General features: G+C 42.3%; 1 protein-coding gene across 7 annotated transcripts in view; it reads left to right on the top strand.

Annotated features, from left to right (window-relative positions):
- CRIM1 (cysteine rich transmembrane BMP regulator 1) overlaps nt 1-21,335 on the top strand; it is a 208,363-nt gene that overhangs the window by 171,497 nt on the left and 15,531 nt on the right. For all 7 annotated transcript variants that reach the window (XM_051842985.2, XM_051842986.2, XM_051842989.2 and 4 more), the window contains 2 exons: nt 354-569; nt 5,252-5,473. In XM_051842985.2, the coding sequence (XP_051698945.2) occupies nt 354-569; nt 5,252-5,473 (438 nt within the window). The remainder of the gene's footprint in view (nt 1-353; nt 570-5,251; nt 5,474-21,335) is intronic.

Raw genomic sequence — 21,335 nt, 5'->3', positions numbered from 1 at the left:
GCACCTGAGAGCTCTTCATTCCAGACAACAACCACATATTCTCCAAGATGCCCGAAAGGCCCTCCTCCTTTTCTCTAGAACAGGATTCCCTTCCCTGTAATTTAATTCTCTGGCTGAATTCTCTCGGGACTATTGATGGCTGTGAACCACTTGGACCTCACTTCCTGAAATGAGCTCTTCTGCTATTGTCTTCTGCTTCTGTGCTTGGGATATTTTTTTCATTACTGTTCTCTTGATAAGAATAAAGTGAGATACTCAGCCAATTCATCTTTTCTGTCTTTTAAAGCAAACAACACCCTGGAAAGACTGCAAATGAATAATGTCTTATGTTTTGCTTTTGTGTCCTTCTGCAGATGACTTTGTGGTGCAGAAGCCAGAGCTCAGCACTCCCTCCATTTGCCATGCTCCTGGAGGAGAGTACTTTGTGGAAGGAGAAACATGGAACATCGACTCCTGTACTCAGTGCACCTGCCACAGTGGCCGAGTGCTGTGTGAGACAGAGGTGTGCCCGCCGCTGCTGTGCCAGAACCCCTCGCGTACCCAGGACTCCTGCTGCCCACAGTGCACAGGTAACTGACACAGCGTCTTGGCATGTGCTTGGCAGGGACGGGCATGGCTGTAGGATGCATCATTTTGCAGGACCCAGCAACTCAGGCTGAACCCCATGGAGGAGCTCGCCAAACCCAGGCAGGAACTCCTGGCAGCCTCTTCCTAAATCCATTCCCTTCTATCAACCACATATTTGTGCAATCAATGTGGCTTGCACATGGAGTGACTTTGAAAAATAAAGGAGATTGCTCTTTCCGCCATAATTTCCCCTTAAACTTACATCTGATTCAATGAGTATACCTAAGTAGAGACAGCCCACGGAGACAGCCTTACTGTCCTAAACTATTCCAAATATTTTGCTAATGGGACAAATCAATCTTTGCCTTTAGCATATGTGAAGAACAATATTGGCAAACAATATAAGTTATTTGAAAAATGTAAGGGTGGTGAAGATACTCTGAAAAAAAAAGTAAATGCCGCCCCCTAAACGTGTTGTGATTAATAAGTTAATATCCAAAAATATTAAGGAACTAGCTCTGTACATGTATAAAGAATATTATTATTTTATTTTTTATTTCTCAGGTAATCTGACCTTAGGAGGTAATTTTATGGTTATGAAACAAATAGGTTTTAGTGAAAATTTGTCAGGATTTTAAACATAAGTTACTGGTATCACAATTAAAATAGTACTTCTAATTAACACTTGACTATGTAACTTTTTAAAAAGATATTTAATTTGCACAAAATTGCCAAGTTGTTAGAACTAGTTTTATTTTGTAATGATTATTATTTCATTTTTTAAAACCTAAATCAATAACCATTTACATTATAAATATTCATTCCTAGCAGTTCTTAGTTTCTGCTTATTAAAACATAAACCTCCATATTTCAGTACTTTTTTTCGCATTGGATTATCTTGTTGGCTGGCCAGAATCTGTTATTCTACCATTATATCCAGTGTATTCAGAGCCTAAATTCTTCAATGTGCTCACATTGATGGTATTTTTTTCTTTGTGTTACTTGAACTAACAGTAATAGTGACATGATTTGTTGTCATCCTGGATTGCAGTCAGAGTATAATTGTCTCAGTACAAAATTTTTGGTATGATTAGAGTCTCTGCTCGTCTGGGAAGCTTAACTGATACAATATCTTTTTGGTGTAAAAAGAATTCACATATGTTACCTTTTTTTAGTATACACATGACCTATTCTCTGATTGATTGATTGATTGATAGATAGATAGATAGATATTACCATTATCAAGATTTTACTCAGGTCCAACCCTGCTGATGTTTCTCTGTTATTAGCCATGTCTGTTTCCATCCTCCCTGCAGAAATCACGTTATCTCTTCATTGGTGATGATGAATTTGCATCCGTTTAGATACTCACTTTCCAAATATTTGCGGAATGCCAGAGTTGAGCCACAGGGATTCTGAGGTTGGTGAGAACAGACACAGCCCCTGTGCTGTGGAGCAGTAGTCCAAAAGATGAACCCAACAGTCTAGGGTTCCACACTAAGTAAATAGTGATAATGTAAGAGGCGTGCCTTGAAAGGGAGGACGCAGCCTGCATGTATCCCAGGAAGCTTTAACCAGGCGGAAGCACCCTGGAGACATCTGTGCTAGGATCTGAGCGCTGACCCCAGGAACTGACTATGGGAGAGGCAGTGGTGGGGCGAGACTTCTCTAGGACCCACTGGCTGGCCCAGATTCACTGACGGGACGCAGAGATGCAGCCCACACAGCAGGAGAGCTGTGGGACATGGAACTCCTGAGAGGGCTAAGGCGAGCTCTCCCAGAGCGGGGTTCCTCAAGTCGAGGTGCGCATGTGCAGAGGCCCGTGGATTCCAGCGGGAAACTGCAGCTTTCCTGCATTCCTTGCCCTCTCTCCTATCGAGCACCTCCTTGTCGTGCCTGGGTTGACTTCTCATTTATAAATACAAGCCTGGATGATTGTTTTTCTCTCCATTTGACTTGAGCGATATTCCTCATCTTCAGCATATGAGGACTTTCTGTTTTATTTATTAGTATTCCAAAGACTCCTCTTATGTCTTGAGTAAGACCATGTCCGGTATCTCTGTGTTAAAGTCAGTCATCTAGCCCCCAGTAGATCTGGACTTTCCCATTCATAGCTGTACTGCAGTGATAAGAAATCTTAAAAGCCAACGTATCATTTTTTTCACAGCATAGTAAATTTCTATAGTAGTGTCAATAAGTGGTGCATTACAGATCTAGAAAAATAACACCTTTGATTTTAGGACACTTGCAGTCTCAAATATCTCAAAATGATATATTTGTTGAAGAGCTGCATCTCTCCTGGAGATCCTCTCTAGAACTCTGTCATTCCCTCTCCCTTCCACTTCCCGTGTTCTAGGTTAGGCAAGGTCTGGTAGAGAAATGGATTCATGAAGACGGATTAAGCATCCCTGCAGGTGCACTACTTCCTCAACATATAGAAGAGAAACAATAGGAAAGGATCTATTTCTTTTTTATACCTTTTAAATTTTTTCTTTCCTCCTTTTCTATACTGGAAAACAAGTGTAGTATAGATGAGGAAGGGGCCGTAGAAAAGAAATAAAGGGTGAATGACCATCAACTTTTACAAAAACTGATAAAAGTAAAATAAAGGAGTAAATGTTTTTGAAACAGTATAAAGAAGGGGCCTCTTGAGTAGGAAAAGAGGAAGAGAGGCCCAAAGAAGGCAAATGCTGTGTGCAAGACTCCAAATGGCATTTACACTCAGAGTTTGGATGGGAACCTCCTGGCTAGTACACAGAGACCTGCACACCCTGTGGCTCAGCTTTAAGAGTTTCTCTGCTGCTTCCAGCACATCCCAGTGACCTCCAGGCTCTCTCCAGGCCTCAATAAGAGGCCTCCAGATTCTAGGATATTATCTCCGCAGCCATTTCATTGCTGCTGTCCCTTCTTCCTCTTCTGAATTTTTAGGGCCAAGATCAAGTGTTGGTTCTAAGAGCTAAGCAAGCTAATGTAAGCCACAGAAACCTTCTGGTGATTTGTAGGGTTGAGTGTGGACAAGAGTGAGTTGTCCTTTTTCCATCTGCAGCAAAAGTTTGCATTGGCCCATCTATTAAAGAAGAAATTATCCCTAGACATAGAGAAAGGAATCCCATTTTACTATCTTTGCTTAGTATGGATGGGATCTCTGGAACCATAGCTGAAATCAGATCTCACAGGTAGAACCTGAGTTTGGAGCAGTGGAACCAATGGCTCTTATTTCACTTGTGCCTTCTGCATGCAGGACTGGTAATAGGAGATACGGTGGCACAATTTGAAAGAGAATTTGAGCCAATTCCATTATACTGGCTTCCTCTGTCTCCTGGAAAGGGCCCCTAATGGAGCAGCTGCCCTTGTACTCAAAGCAGCTCCTCTTAGCAACTCAAATTCGTTGGCCATAGGGTATGTTCACGAGGCCAAGGGAAGGAAAACGAACTTCAGAGCTTCTGCATAAAAAGATAACTACATGCCTATCTCAGGTATTTGTACTTCATGACTGGAAATACCAGAGCGTATGAAGTTGATTCTGAGAGGAACTGAGCCTAACTCTTTTTGACCATGTATGCATTGAGAAAATGGGATTCTCCTAGGACTGTCCTGGCTCTGTCTAGACTCCGACTGGTGAGGATGCTTGGAAGTACTTTCTTTTATCTGTAGGATCATGACATTTCTGAACCAAGAACTGCACCAACTTAGATTTTCCTGTCTTATATCTTAATCATATTTCTACTTGAGGTTAGGATTTTCATTCATTTCATGGGTTCTCACCTCCCAAAAAGATATCTGGGTTTTCTGGTGTCTTTCTGTTTCTGTTTCAAGTTGCAACTTGATTTGTGGAACTTCTAAGTTAAAGACTTTAAATAGCAAAGACATAAATGGCTTCCAGGTGGCTTCTCTTTGGTTGCATCCTTGTGAGTAATTGACATTTCTTATCTTTGAACCCTTTGTGTAGATGCCTAGACAGTGATAGTCTGGTACATGAAACTCTGGGCATTGATTGGTTAGGATTGCTTGTGACCACAGATCAGATAAAACCCAGAGACAATTTTTAAGCAAATAAGGATTCATTTTACAAGAAGTTTGGGGGCAGATGTTTATCAGCATTGATTCTGGGTTGTTTAGTGATGTCAGGACCTTTCTCTGACAGAAGGATGATAAAGATGTTGCAGCCACAACACACACATATTCAAGAATGAGGCAGGATCTCTGGTAGCAGCTTACCAACCCTTTGAAAAAGAGAAAGCTTTCCCAGAAGTCCCCTCCTTAGCTATTAGTTTCCATTAGCTGTAACAAAGTGACATGGTCACCCTAGTTGCAAAGATACAGGGAAAGCAGGGAAGAGAACTGTTTTCATAGACTTACTCCCATTGTATTCCCAGTCCTGGGGCTGCCCCAGAGAAAATCAGGATTTTGTTAAGTTGGGGAAGAAGGATAGAGTGGATGTTGCATAAGCAACTAACATCTCTGTGAAAGGTCATTTCTCATCTTTGTTATTTTGTTTCAAAGTTCAAGACCCTCTCTGAATCACACCTCCTGATTTACGACTGAGACCCCCGCTCCGTTTTAAGGAGGCAGCCGGAGCCCTGGGGACCCTGGGTGCTTTTGATATGTCTGAGTGAAGCTCGCGGCGTGGCACCATTGGTGGCTGCAGCATCTTCTCTGCTGACCTGTATGTTCATTTTTCCAGATGAACCTCTGCGTCCTTCCTCGTCCCATAATGACAGCGTGCCTAGTTACTGCAAAAATGACGAAGGGGATATTTTCCTGGCAGCTGAGTCCTGGAAGCCTGACGTTTGCACCAGCTGCGTGTGCATGGATAGCGTAATTAGCTGCTACTCTGAGTCTTGCCCTTCTGTATCCTGTGAAAGACCTGTCTTGAGAAAAGGCCAGTGTTGTCCCTACTGCATAGGTAAGATCATGAAAAAAAGTCCTTCTTCTCAACCAGTGGCCACGTTGACACCCAGGTGCCTCATTCACTTCATAGTTTTTGAAATTGTTTTTTCTGATTGACCTGTCACACAGACCCATGGTAGGAGCATCAAGCAGAGGTAAGGTGTGGTAGATGTACTTCCACGATAAAGCACATTAAGAATGAAAGAATGCTTTGTAAGAATGTCATGGGTATAGCACCATCGTGTTCTATTGGTCTCTCTTGCTAGTACAGGATTTTCAGTATCAAAGCTCTGTTTCTTCACGTGGGTATTTACAGTGGTCTTCTCCCCCCCAGAAAGAAATACATTAAAGTACACTTAATGTGTAAGGGTTTATGCACAGCTGGAATTCAGCTACATATGAAGTATTAATCTTTTTTTTTCTTTTTTAATTGACAGGTAGTTAGACAGTGAGAGGGAGAGACAGAGAGAAAGGTCTTCCTTCCATTGGTTCACTCCTCAAATGGCCACAATGGCCAGAACTACACTGATCCGAAGCCAGGAGCAGGTGCTTCTCCTGGTCTCCCATGAGGGTGCAGGGCCCAAGCACTTGGGCCATCCTCCACTGCCTTTCCAGGCCACAGCAGAGAGCTGGACTGCAAGAGGAGCAACCGGGACTAGAACCTGGCGCCCATGAAGTATTAATCTTACCTTCCAGTTTTCCCCATTTTCTAATTCTTTTTAAACTATGTGATTGTCCTGGTTGATGTTCTACACATACAGAGTGAGGCCTGAGTGATTGACAGAGCTCTCTCCTTCCTGTGATCCATGCTGACAGATCTTGTGAGCAGAGGACATATGTATATTAGTCCTTAGCATCCGTACCAAGACTGGTCCAGTGGACATAAGCCAAATGGTGTTCCAGGGACCAGAAGGCGAGGCTGAGACAGCTGGCTCTCTAATCAAGGACAGTCTCTGCTCCCAAGGCTCTGACTCTCTTTTATTGCTCTTGTATCCTGTCAAGCTCGTAAAGTCAAGTGAAAGACAAGACACATATCAAGCCAATAACAAATTCAGAATCAGAACAGAAAATGAAACATTATGCAAACTGTAGTGAGTGCAAGTATTGTGTACTTATTTTTGGAGATTTAACATGCTTTCCGGAGCAAGCCAACACATATATTTGGAGTGATACCTGGGGGAAATGAAAGATCTGGCCACAGAGCTTTGTCATACTTTCCTTAGATTCACTGATGAACGGTGGCTGTAAGACAAGCTCAGAAATGCAACCACTTCTCTTTGTCTTCTGACTTCAGGCCATCGGACAGGACTACTTTCTTGGAGTCTTTTATTCTGCTTGATATATAAGAGGTGGAAAGATATTTTTTAAAACAAACTATCCTCAGGAATTTTATAGAGCTAGATTTTCTTCATGTAATTGTCAAAGAATATTAAAAAGTATGTTTTGAATACTGGGTTACCTCCTTTTATTGGAATGATCACCTATGTAATTTATTCCTCAAACCGTCATGCTTTAAAGTGAAATGGTGGGGCAATAACCATAGACCAGGTTTCCCAAGCAAACCTTTTGATAACCCTACCTTATAGAACTCTCTGTACTACCAATAAATTTTGTAGCTCCTAAATGGACCTAAAAATGTATCAAAGAATACATCCAATTTAGTGCTACTGACCTTCTTAAAGAAATGATCAAAATTCGGGCCGGCGCCGCAGCTCACTAGGCTAATCCTCCGCCTAGCGGCGCCGGCACACCGGGTTCTAGTCCCGGTTGGGGCGCCGGATTCTGTCCCGGTTGCCCCTCTTCCAGGCCAGCTCTCTGCTGTGGCCCGGGAGTGCAGTGGAGGATGGCCCAGGTCCTTGGGCCCTGCACCCCATGGGAGACCAGGAAAAGCACCTGGCTCCTGGCTCCTGGCTCCTGCCATCGGATCAGCGTGGTGCGCCGGCCGCGGCGGCCATTGGAGGGTGAACCAACGGCAAAGGAAGACCTTTCTCTCTGTCTCTCTCTCTCACTGTCCACTCTGCCTGTCAAAAAAATAAAATAAAAATAAAAAAAAAATAAATGATCAAAATTCATATTTAAATGGGTAAATCTAAATGAAAGCCGTAACTAAACTACTCTTTCAGATGGTGGGGTAGGAGCATGGGGGTTCGAAACCGATATTTACATATCAAAATGTCAGTACTAAAATTCAGAAATCAGCCACTTGTGCTTAGATAGAACTTGGGAAACCAGGGCCCAGGTGACCTGAGAATTCCTTGCCACTGTCCAAGGAAAATTCTGGCAGCAAATACTTCATGTGTTAAGAAATTCTCAGATTGTTCTGTTTAGATAAAAGTTTCCTTTCTGTTGTGTTTTGTTATTTAATTGGTGAATTTGAAATTAGTAAAAATGTTTCCATATGCTAATAACCAATCATTTCTTTCTCATAAAACCAACTTAAATTCAAAATTTGAAAAGAAACCTGCAAATCATGGTATTCTATCTCATTTCTTTTTCCGAGGGGTGCCTTACATTTCTTGTTGCAATTCCCGCATCACTTAAAGTACACATTGTTTTTTAGTGTACAGGGCAAATACATGATCCAGAATTAAAGTTAGATTGCAAGCACTTTCATTTAATTGCATTTCATATAAATGCATGGTGATATAGTGGAAATTCAGATGCTGTTACATCTTCCCCAGCTACTCTTCTCCCCCATATTGATGCCTTGTAACCTGTGCTCATATACCTATGACTTATTTTCAGAGAAGCATGTGGGGAGACGTTGTATTTGATAAGTGGTAACTGTGAGTTGTACTTACTTACCTTAATGCTACATGTGTGTTACTGTGTTATTAAGCGTCTTCTGTCTCCACCATACTCGTTTTGTAAGTAGTCTTGTTAGGTTTCTTCATCCTGTCTGCTGTGTCCAAGCATAGGAAGTCAGTTTCAGTTCATAACTATAACGTGGGGATTCCTATCTGTCCAGTTTGCTTTTAGACTTGTTCTCTTATCAGTCAGCCTGCGCCCTCTCTAAGGGTGCCAATCCTGGGCAACACAAGCATACCTCAGTGCAAAGCCTTCCTCACTATCCAGAACTCCCCTCACAAAGGAAAAGAAGCTGGAAACATACCATCATTAGGCACATCTCAAAGCACCCAACTGATTCTAAGAGCTGGTGCTTGCATTGTTTCCTGTTTCAGACTTTCTCAGTTTGAACCCAGATTGTCTGTTCTCAGGATCCCATGCACTGACTTCACCATGGCTTCAAGCCCCCGCTCTGGGTGAATGTTCTTCCTCTTTAGGCAAACATAGCGTTCAGCTGACCCCCTTTTTTTCAGTGGTCAAAACCAATCAATTTGCTTGTTTTTGCCTTGTGAAATACCCATTTTTTTTTCTAACCATAAGAGAAATGAAAAGTAGCAATCCTACTAAAAGTAGTCTTCTAATTACAAGTATTTGTGTTCCTTTCAGCTTAATTTCAAGGCACTAATGTGTAATAATATGCTTCTCTTTTGATGTGGGAAGGCCTCCCATTATGTGTGCTAATTTAATAGGATGTGTAATACAGACATAATTAATAGGATTGATGATTAATTTTGAAAAGTGAACAGCTTTGTCTAATTACTTATAATACCTATCATTAGGGAATTCATCCTTCTACTAGAAAGGCACTAAGTAGTAATTATACAATCATTTTAATGGAGCATCTTCTGATTCCCTGATTTTTTTTATATTCAGGCTCCCTACACAGATACATAAAAACTTAGATTTTATTTTCATGGGTGTTTTGACTGTAACGACGGCTGAAATGAAGGATGAGGGACAAGAATCAAACAATGAGTAGGAGTCAGGTGGAGATCAAAAGGCCTTGTGAGAGTGCAGATTTGATAAGTGGTTCTTTGTAAAAGCAGATACCCCCTCGTGACATACTTGGTCATGCAAGATAGGGCTGGTTTAAAGCAGCCCTGGCCTTATCACTGACTCCATGCTACATGCCTTTCTCAAACCTTTCCTTAGCAAGAATCACCCCAGTGCTTCAATGAGATCATTATCCCATGACTCCCAGGAAGAGGACCAGCAAGCGTAAACCAGCTGCCCTGAAACCACCTCGGCATTTGCCTTGCCTGGAGGGGTACATGCCCTGGTCACATAACCCCTGTTCTGATGTTTGTATTAGTGAGCATCTGGAAGAGGGACCACGATGTTGCAGTGGAACCTCTCTGTATCCAGGGTCAGTCACTCCCAGTCAAGTCATACCAAACAAAGAGCACTGTTTTAATCATGCAGATCTTTCTTAATTTGATGATGAAGTCTCCAAGCCTCTATTGCTGCAGCATCAGACCTGTTGACTTAGGAAATCAGGATACTGAGGTATGCTCCTGATTGTGCCAGTCTGAGTAAACAGAACTGACGAGCAAACCACTCTGTTGCTGTGTTACTCGATGCATAGTTGATTTTGAAAATTATGATTTGACAAGTGCAAGAGTTTTCCAGAAGTTGATGAAAAATGCATATCATGAAAAAAACTACACCTGCATTTCAGATTGTTTTGCACCAAAAAAAATTTTTAATTTCATTTCCCATGAACTTTTTGAAGTTCCTGTGTATTTGTTTATTTGTAATTGAATGTAATTTTAGAAGATAAATTTAAGGTCAGATACTAGAAGTCTCTCAGTCCCTTCATCTTTCTCACTTAAGATTTTCTCAAAATTCGGTTATTTGGAGACAGTAGTTGTTTGCCTCTATCATATGTAATATGTGTGTACATATTTTTTTCCACAACTTACATGCAAAGAAATTTAGGATATTCTGGGATTGCATGCTTCCAAGTCATCCAGAATCTTGCAAGCATCTTTTAAGTATCATGAATGTTTAAGGATCTGTGAAAATGAGTTATATTACAGATGGTACATTAAAACCTGATTTTCTTGCAGGTTGTACATCTGTCTGTTAGATGTTAGCTTTTTTAAAATTTCTTACGTGTTAATATTTGGAGTCGAACTTTCACATGGGGTCTGGCTGGCTTAGCATATGTTGGGACTATATGAGCGGTCTTCAAAAAGTTCATTAAAATGCATATTATGCAAAAACTATGCATGGATTCCAAAATTATTTTGTACCAAAATAAGCTTATATTTTAATTCCATTGGTCTGTGAACTGTTTGAAGTACCCTTATACTCCTCCTCAGTTAGCCATGGTGTTGTAAATTTATAGAAGTCTTCTCCACAGTCATCTTCAATTAGCAAATGATTAAATATTGCTGCTTAATAGGGGAGAGGTCTATACTTTTTGTCAAGTCATCTTTTGTTAAGGCTTCTGTTTGTTTAAGGCTAACTCTATCTAAAGTTTCTTCCTAATTGTGTGTATCTGTATGTGAGTGTGTGTGTGTGTGTGTGTGTGTATAGAGAATGAATATCTCATTGGAACATCCAATTTTAACTCAACCCAGGAATCAAATACAGTAAATATTTCATTTTACATCTTTGAGATAGACAAGCTATGAAATTTAATTTTATGTATTTTTAAATCATAATGTGATGAGACTGGCATCGTCATTGGGACATTTTTTACAGCTCCTTCTCCAGTGTATTTTCTTAAAATTAAAAACCTCTGCACTTTGGAAAGCAAACTTACCTTGTAGCTGGTGGGTATGCTCACAGCTCTGTCATGTGCTAGTTATGCCTTGCTAATAAGCTGTAGTCCTATCTCATTTTCCTCAGCTGTAAGATGGGAATGATAATACTGCCCTGTGCTTCACAAAAGTGACATTATACACATAGGTGAAAGTACTTCATTAATAGTAAACCCAGTATCAGTATAATTGGTTCAGTAGAATTACAACTCTTAATGCATACGGCAGCAGTTCTGGTACCATGCACCAAATGGACTCTGGTGTTCACTGTTAAATGTAGTACCTCACTTTCTAAGAGAAAGGCCTAGATATCTCAATGATGAGTTTCTGAAGGATGAGGGTATTTTATATTTAAGTTTTTATTAATACAAAGAGAACAGATTTTATAGGTAGAAGTCTAAGAAGATAACCATACTTCTCACCCTTTCTCAATCCCCCTCCTTGCTTCCTGTTTTCTTTAATTTTTACAAAAACAAAACTTAAGGTGTTTTTTAAAATTATTTTATTTGAAAGAGGGAAAGGGAGAGTAGGAGGGATTGAGATGTTCTGTCCATTGGTTCACACCCCAAATGCCAGGAGCCAAAACTCCAGCTGGATCTCCCACATGAGTGACAAGGACCCAAGTAGTTGAGCCATCATCTGTTGCCTCCCAGAATGTACATTTGCAGAAAGCTGGATGGGTTGGAAGCAGAGTAGCTCAGACTTGAATCAGACACTCCAATATGGTGTTTGGGCTTCCCAAACTTGGACTTAATTACTGCACCGCACTGCTGTCCCAGATGAGAATATTTTAGATCACACTTTGATGGTGTACTCATCCTGCCTACTCTAATATTAATCATCTGCGGTCACCTTATTGTGATGCAGGTAGAAACAGCATGCTTTCTGGAACACAGCTGTGTTGCAATGGTGCCTTACCCACAAGCCTCACTTTCATGCCTCTGCACATTTTCAGAAGTGGCCAAATCGTTCTGCATTATTCTTTGCTTACTTTAAGAGGCTGTTCCTGTTTGAGACGTCCGTGAACTTACTGTGCATGAAACCAGTGGTTCCTGGAAACAGAGTATGTGACACTTATAATGAGGACACACCCTCATACAGAAGAGATGGTCTCTACCTCTCATGTGCACTTCAGTTGTCAGCTACTGTGGCCTCTACGCTGAAGCTCGAGTTGTCACAGCACTAAAGAGAGCTAAATGAAAGAGACATGACTTAGCTGAAAGTCAAAGGAAGCAGAATGTTTTTCTGTGTATTGTTTGGAAAGTGCAGGTTTGAAAACATTGTGGTTGGAGCACAGGGTACTAACTTTAGAAGTGGTCTAGTGATCACAACAAAAATAAACAGTGTTTGATTTCCATTTGTTTAGCTCTCACTCTGCACCCTCGGAAGCATCTTGACTTCCATCTCGTCCAAGCAGCATCCTCTTCTCACCTTGGTCTGCTTTTCCGGCCCCCTTGTTTTCCCCTGCCCCCACTGTGTAAACAAAAATTCAAGCTGTTCTAGTTAATGTGGGATGACCCTGGTCTTTCTCTGAACCCCAGCCCCACATTCTTGTTTTAAAGATGTCTGTATACAAGGAGGCTGGCACTGGTATATCCAGGGACACCCACCAGCATGTGCTTTTCTATTCTTATCTTTGTCCACAAGTTCAAACCTGCTTTTGTACCCATACCAAAAACCCTTCATGGGTGGGCCCATCTGATGAGGACGCTCAGGAGGCTGTTGGTGGTATTTTCCTAACAGGACCTGGACTGAGACAGGGTGACATATCTCCTCCCACTGCTAAGACTGGCCAGTCTGGGAATCCAATGCTTTCCACTTCATGGTCTTCTTTAAGTCATTTTATGTTATTTATTATTTAATTATTTGAAAGAATGACAGGGAGAAAGAAGAGACGAAGACAAAGAGAGGTCTTCTGTCTACTTGTTCACTCCCCTATTGCCTGCAACAACCAAGGCTGGGCCAGGCTGAATCCAGAGCCATCCCAGTCCCCCACATGGGTGCCAGGGATCAAAGCATTTGAGCCCTCATCTGCTACCCAGGCCCGTTAGTAGGAAGCTAGATCTGAAGTGGAGGTGGAACTCAGTCTCAGGCACCCTGATATGGAATCCAGGTGTCCCAAGGGACAGCATGACTTCCTGTACCACAATGCTAGCCCCCACCTCAAAGTTTCCTTAACAAGATGTCATACTCTGACATAGATAACTGGTTTTCAGGCCTGAAGGAAATTACTTTTTTTTCCTTCTTTTGTTTGGGCCACCTTTCATTGCTCCTGCCTGCATTTCACACTACATTTATATATTTCTAAAATGAGCTATGTGTATAATGCCCATGTACTTATACATGCTCCTTAGATTGCGAGCCTGGCCATGAAATGAGGCCACATTGAAAGTTGAAAATGACGTGGTTCCTCTCTCCCTGAAGTGCTTAATCAACTCATAACAGATCTTAGTGCCAGAATGGAACTCCGTTACTCACAAACTGCACCCTCCTTGCATGCAGTGGGGATCGGGCGAGTGTACCAGTTTGATGCAAGTGCCATTCCTGAAACAGGAACAGTTCCAATTCCTCTGTTAACTGGGCCCCTGCATAGTCACCTGTTCTTTCCAGCATGCTGAAGACACCTGAAAGGTTCTTTTGACCATGTTAGAATTAACTGACCAGCCCCAGGAGATGGAATAAAGTAAAGCAAAAATGCACTTCTACAAAAGGTCTTAAAACTGTGGCCAAACCAGCAGCTTTCAGAGCAATTAAAATAAGGCATTTAAAGATAGGAGTCAGCTTACATGATATTTGTCTCCGTTTTTTCTTTTTATAAAGATGGACTGAGATCAAATGCTTTGCTTATTAAAAGCTAAAAGTCAAAAGGTAAAATATGCAAGGTTTTAATTAAGTCCATAAACCTTTTCTGCATTTTTAGCCAAAAACCTGTAATGATTCACTAACAGAATTACTGTGTCTTAGAGCTCTGCCTCATGGGAATTGTTGGGCTGCCTGCATCCATTCTTAGCAGGACTTCAATTGACTTCTACCTTTACACTGTTTTCTGGTCTACAGAGGCCCAGTGAGCTAGTATATTCAGTCAGTTAGCATCTTCCACAATCTGTGCACATTTGTTAGTGACCTATACATTATTCATTCAGATTCTTGCTTCAATGTAGTTTTTTTGTTTGTTTGTTTGTTTTTTGACAGGCAGAGTGGACAGTGAGAGAGACAGACAGAGAGAAAGGTCTTCCTTTTGCCGTTGGTTCACCCTCCAATGACCGCCGCAGCCGGCGCTCCGCGCTTATCCGATGGCAGGAGCCAGGTACTTCTCCTGGTCTCCCATGGGGTGCAGGGCCCAAGCACTTGGGCCATCCTCCACTGCACTCCCTGGCCACAGCAGAGAGCTGGCCTGGAAGAGGAGCAACCAGGACAGAATCCGGCGCCCCAACCGGGACTAGAACCCGGTGTGCCGGCACCACAAGGCGGAGGATTAGCCTAGTGAGCCGCGGCGCCGGCCCAATGTAGTTTTAAGTCCCTTCTTTATGTTAAAAACAACTGAAGTGGTGAAGCCGTGTTTTCAAACATGAGCCACACATGTTCTGTTCTCCAAGGATGGAGTTTTCACCCAGCATGTGCCTGCCTTGTGATATAGAAATGAAAAGGACCTCCCAGGCCAGAAACTTAGGTGTCTCGTCAGTTAAGAGAAAGTAAAACATAGAAGAATAGGTGGCATTTCTTTCTTTGTGGGCAAGAGAAAGTATTGCACTGTATTATTACAGGTGTAAACTGAGAATTTTAAAAATACTCTCCCTATACTCAGGTCAGCTGTGTCACTGGAAAGACTTGGCTGCCTTTTCCACTCCGTTTTCTAAACCTCATGTCACCTATAGTGTACATAGCACCTTTCACACCTGCTTACATGGTTTCACAAAATTTCTCTTTGCATCCCTCGGACTTCAAACTGAAAGAACTAAATTGAAGTAGGATGTTAGCAACAGCGCCTATATGTGTCCATCCTTTCACAACCCCTGGCACGCTCATGTAGTGTGGACACACACAGATCTGATGAGACCCTGGGCAGAGACCGTGAGTGCCTTGTTCACTGCCACACCCCCAGTGCTTAAACAGTGCCCTCAGAAAGCCCTCACTCTCCCTGTTTAGAAAAAACAAATACCTTACCATAGCCCTGCGTTGGATTGCTTTGCAGTGGGGTTTATTCTGAGAGTAAGAGCTGTTTTTAGCTTCTTGGCCACCAGGATCCCAGTGTAAATTACTTTTCTGAATAGTATGCAGAGAGCTGGAAGAAGTGATACAATTTATAAGCTGCCTAACTTCCTCCCAGGAAGTTAATCCCACACCAAGATTCTGACTTCATTACCACTAGAACCAGATTTAGAACCTGGAGTATCTGTCCGAGAAAGTTATCTCCTAGGCAGGAACTGAAAACTCCAGCAATAGCATCGTTGGAGTGGACCTTGGGTTTTGTATCCTCCTCAGACAGAAAAGGGGGAAATCTGTAGATGCTTTCTTTTCCGGGGCTAAGGGGAGGCCTACATCATGGTCAGAGTCAGAGCAAGTGCTGTGCCACCACAGCAGTGACTCCTCAGATAACAAATTGGATCTCTGTAGAAGAAAACACGGCTCTGTATTTCCCTCAGCTGCTAACTAGCTCTCTGGTATAATCAAAACAGCTCAAGAGTAAAACCAAAGCCCAGCCTTCAAGGCTTATTAAGCCTTTTCTTATCTGGAAAAAGATGAGAGATAATGAAGTTTAAACAGTTGAGAGAATCAAAAGGAGTTAGCACTTCAAGCAAGGCCTTGCCATTGCCTCCCTCCTCTTTTGTTTCAGTCAGAATTGAGGGAAACTTAAGAGGCAAAAATTCTCCACCTCCACCACTGAAAGACATTACATATTCTTTTGTTCCTGTTTGTATGTGAATCCACAAAAGAAAAAAAACCCAAATATGAGTCAGCCCCACTGAAAGAGCCACCGTGACAGGAGGACACCAGCGCATGACACCGTGTGGGTTATGGCTGTAGAAGCAAATCTCCATCCATTAGCTGGGACTTTGTTTCTGAAAGAAACCAGAATTCATCTCTAGCGCAATCGAATGAACAAAATAGAGGCCAGAGCTGAGTAAACAAGACACCAAAGCTGATCTAAAGCAAGGTGTGACCATGGCGTAATCTCTGTCTTCCCTGAGCCTTTCAAATGTTGGCCACGGATGGCACTGCAAAAGGAAAATTCCAGAGCGGAACGAACTCACTCCCGTGCCCTTGGAGTACATTTATAGCCTTCAACAAGGACCGCGTAGGAAGGGATCCCATTTGCTTGGATATGTAACTCCTGATGTGCTTGTTTTAAAAATAAACTTTATTATATTAGTGTCATACCTATTTTCCTTGGAACATTGTTCTCTAATCCTCTTCCTCTTGAGCGCGGGGGTGGGAAATCTTGAGAGAGATGGAGAGAAGTGCTAGTGGAGATTGTCCTAAGAAGGGCCCGGTCCTCAGTAACCACTTCCCTAGCTCCATTCCTTGATGAGGCTGTTCCAGGTGCTGAGGCAGTCAGTGGAAAGAAAAATTTCTCATACGCCCAAGTCAGCGAGCAGGAGCTACCGTTCCTTTGTAGTACTGACGCCTGTGCAGAAAGTGACCCTGCCACCTGTTGTCGGCTGGCTTTATGCAGCTTAGGCAGAAGGTTCTTGGGGACCAAGGAGTCAGACTCACTGTCGTTTCCACACTGACCTGTCGCTTCCTAGATATGGGCAAGTGACTTAATCTCCCTGTGCTAATGGAATTGAAACAAAACCCTGTCCCATGGAGCTATGGAGGTCAAATAGAATCTATATAAAATGCTGAGCATAGGGCTGGATACACAGTTGGCATTCAGTAAATGAAAGTAATGGTTATTATTCGGTATTGAAGAACAAAAGTTAATATCATTCCCAGTGTAAGCAAACTAAGCTGGAGTGGTAAATACAGTGGTCAGAATTAAGTGGTAAACTCACTGAGTAGGCAAATACAAACTGCTCAGATTATTTCTAGCTGGCTCTTCCTAGGCTCTATTTCTATTCCCTCTTTAAGTCTGAGGACTTAAAATCCTGTTATGTATACTGTCAATGAGAATATGCCATTTCCTTCTAAAAGACTGCAAGGGCTTTTTTAGTTTATTATCTAGAACCTCAAATTTCATAAAGTGGCTTCCATGTCTCTCATTTCAAAAGATTTATAAAACTACCTGATGGGGTTTTCTCAGATTAATCCAAACATGCCATTGAAGGAGCCAGTGTATCTAGGGAAAGGCAGGGAATGGGGACTCATAGACTCCACCCCATCCATAAACTAAAATTCAATTCATACTTTTGGGCCTTTCTGTTTAACTCATTGATTGGCCTTTCAAATGGAGTTTGGTCAAAAGCAAAACTATTTCTAAAACCCCATTACCTAAAATCCAGTCTAGTCTGATCTGTGCCAGTTAGCAGCCACCATGGTAGGGTACAATAGGTAGGATTTTTCAAAAAAAAACAAGATTTTTCCATTTATATCATATAGAAAAATTTGGTAGAAAAGTTATCAACCCATGTGTTAGGGTGAAATGTGGCCTTGTTTCTGAAGCATGTTTGAAGAAAGAAAATTGTTAAGAAGTATATTGGGGCCGGCGCCATGGCTCACTAGGCTAATCCTTCGCCTTGCGGCACCGGCACACCAGGTTCTAGTCCTGGTCGGGGCTCCGGATTCTGTCCCGGTTGCCCCTCTTCCAGGCCAGCTCTCTGCTGTGGCCAGGGAGTGTAGTGGAGGATGGCCCAAGTACTTGGGCCCTGTACCCCATGGGAGACCAGGAGAAGCACCTGGCTCCTGGCTTCGGATCAGCGTGGTGCGCCCGCCATGGCGGCCATTGGAGGGTGAACCAACGGCAAAAGGAAGACCTTTCTCTCTGTCTGTCTCTCTCACTGTCCACTCTGCCTGTCCAAAAAAAAAAGTATTGGTACTGAGATTCAAACTGGCTGAACGTGGTGACATCAGCGTAAACCACCACCCGCAAGCAGCAGTGGGGAGCATGTCTCTATTGCCATCTCATTGCGGATTAGTGACCGGCACATTTAGAGTCCCTGCTGGAGTCCCCTACCTGCATCCACTACTAATGTGGCTCACCTTGAGTGCGAGATTGGAGCCAGCTCTTGGAAATGTTCAATGGCCAAAAGCAGAGAGCCCCAGGCACATTTGTTGAGACAACACAAAGAGGGTTCTACCTGTGCTATTACCTGGCAACTGATTGGCATTGGTCTCTATGCTCTACCCAGCCAGCACCCCCAGTTTTTTTAAGCTTAGGAAGATAACTTCTTGATCTCAAATCTACAGTAAGTTAGTTGTAAATGAACTGAAGTTGAAGGTGAAGTGCTTCTGAAGTAATCAGTGACGAGTAGAGCTTAAGTGAAGCAGAAATTGGTAGAAGGGCCTGGTAACCGGGGCCACGGTAGGTGACCCTCTCCTCTCCCACAGCAAATGACTTTACTCTAGCTGCAGGAGCTCCTGGCACTCCATGATTCTACCTCTGGGCAGCTGCACTAAGGTTCTTTCTGTAGAGTGTCCAGTTTCTTTTTTTAAAATTTTATTTCAGGTATACAAGTTTCATGTATTTCATTTAGGAACATAGTGATACTTCTCATCCACCCTCCCTCCTGCCCACACTCCCACCTTGCTCCTCCTCCTCTATTCCCACTCTTAATTTTTGCAAAGATCTATTTTCAGTTTACTTTATACTCATAAAGTTAGCCCTACACTAAGTAAAGAGTTCAACAAATAGTATGAAGGAAAAAAACCCTGTTCCTCAGCAGTAGAGAGACAGGCTGTAAACAATCGCCGACTCTCAAAATGTCCATTTTACTCCAATGCATTATATTTTAGGTACTCTGTTAGTTATCCCAGATCAGGGAAAACATTTGATATATGTCTTTTCGAGTTTGCAGGTGCATCCACTTTGCTACAAAAGACAAGAATTCTTTTTTTGCATCTGAGTAGTACTCCATAGTATATATATTCCATACTTTCTTTATCCAGTAATCAGTTGATGGACTTCTGGGTTGATTCTATATCTTAGCTATTGAAAATTCAGCTGCTATAAACATGGAGGTACAGAAAACTCTTTCATATACTGATTTCTTTTGGTTTGGGTAAATTCCCATGCATTGGATGGCTGGATTGTTTGGTAGGTCTATATTCAGATTTCTGGAGTATCTCCATACTATCTCCCACAGTGGCTGGACCAGTTTACATTCCCACCAATAGTGGATTAGGGTACCTTTTTCCCCACATCCTCACCAGCATTTGTTGTGTGTTGATTTCTGTATGAGAGTCATTCTAACTCAGGTGAGTTGAAACTTCATTGTGATTTTGATTTGCATTTCCCTGATAGCTAGTGATTGTGAGCATTTTTTCAAGTGTCTGTTGGCCATTTGAGTTTCCTCTCTTGAAAAATGCCTGTTCAAGTGCTTTGCCCACTCAAGTCCTTTACCCATTTCTTAACTGGATTGTTTGTTTTGTTGTGGTTGAACTTCTTGAGCTCTGTATGAGAAACTTCAGTTTTATCCAGCAGGTAGTCAGGAGTTCTTGGTTCAGTGCATCACTTCCCAGGCATCCAGATTAGTTGTTCTTTCTCTTAAAGTGTTTGATAAATATTCTTTTAGACAATGATCTCTTACAGTTACTGAATGAGACATAAATGTGAGGTTATATTGTAATTCATGATTGAGCATTCAGCATTGCTTGTGGTTTTGTTTCCTTGCAGTCAACTAAAATTCTTCTAAGTGGGTTGGCATCATTTGGAAAGCACCACACTGCATTCCAGGTCCTGCGTCCTTTCAGTATGCATGTACCTGTGTGTATATGGCACTTGAACATGCATGTAACACATGTGTGTGTAGCTGCATGTTAGATATTTCCATTTTATATATTTTTGGTTCATTATCAAGAATACCAAGATTCATTGGAAAAAATCTATAAAAATAAAAATCTACCCTTGATCCTAACAATCATTGTTAACATTTTCCTTTCTTTCTAAACAGTTTTCAGTTTTTTCTTTATATGGTTGAGTTTAAGCTACCCATGATGCATTTTAATGTTTATTAATTTATTTGAAAGAGAAAGAGTTCTTCCATCCACTGGTTAACTACCCAAATGCCCACAACAGATGGGACTGGGCAAGGTCAGGGTCAGGAGCATGGAACCCCATCTGTGTCTCCCACTTGAGTGACAGGGACTCAAGTATTTGAGCCATCATCTGCTGCCACCCAAAGCTGGATAGGAAGTGGAATAGCTGGGACTACAACTCCACGTGTGGGATATGGGCATCCCAAGTGGTGGCTTAACCCAGTGTGCCACAAAACACACTCCCCAGGATTCATTTTAATAGCTACACTATATTCTTTCATATGATTAGAACAGGAGTCATTCAAATACTGCCTTATTGTCATAGATTTCCCCCCTAAGTTCTTGCGATCATAAATGATAGTGTGGTGAGCATCCACGTAAGCAGCTTGGACCTTTTCTGATTATTTCCTTGGGGGAGATTACTAGTAGTAGAATTCCTGAATGAAGGGAGTATAAACTTTTTAAAGAAACATGAGTAGTACTTCCATTGTTGCCTGTTATCCCACACCCTCATTGCTCATGTTTTCCTTCTTAAAGCTTCCAGTGACTGAATGAAATGTCTCTTCTTTTACCTTGGTGATGTTTTATCCTAAAGATGGCTTCATGGCCCTGTTGACCCGGAGAGGCTGAGTTTGATGGTCAGCCATTCTGGCTGTGGCCCACTGGAATGTCTGAAGTAATTTGACAAGGCCACCAACTGTTTATTTCTTGAAGCGGGGAAGCGTGTTATCCAGTAGCATTACCTCTGCCTATCCCCCTATGCAGGAAGCAGGGCCATCCTTCATGCATCCATCCCTCTTCCTCCCCATCCATGCCAGACATGTCCCCATGTATCCCATTTGCACTTCAAGATTCCAGAGTTCTCTATTCCAGAGTTTTCTTCTGAAAAGCGAAGCTAACAAGGCCCCTCCTCTCCTCTGTAGAAAAGGATCTAAATTTCCCCATTCATATTGAGAGCCTTCTAAAATCTGATCCTAGCCTCATCTGCAACCATGCCACACACACACACACACACACACACACACACACTCTGCACACACCTGACACTTCCCCCCATCCTTCCAGCATGGCCAGCATTTGGACACATCACCTTCCGCATGGCATACCCTCCCTCCAGCTTCCTGTTCT

Source organism: Oryctolagus cuniculus, chromosome 2, assembly GCF_964237555.1.
Source record: "Oryctolagus cuniculus chromosome 2, mOryCun1.1, whole genome shotgun sequence".
NCBI classification, from domain to species: domain Eukaryota; kingdom Metazoa; phylum Chordata; class Mammalia; order Lagomorpha; family Leporidae; genus Oryctolagus; species Oryctolagus cuniculus.
This window is presented reverse-complemented; position numbering and strand designations above follow the sequence as displayed.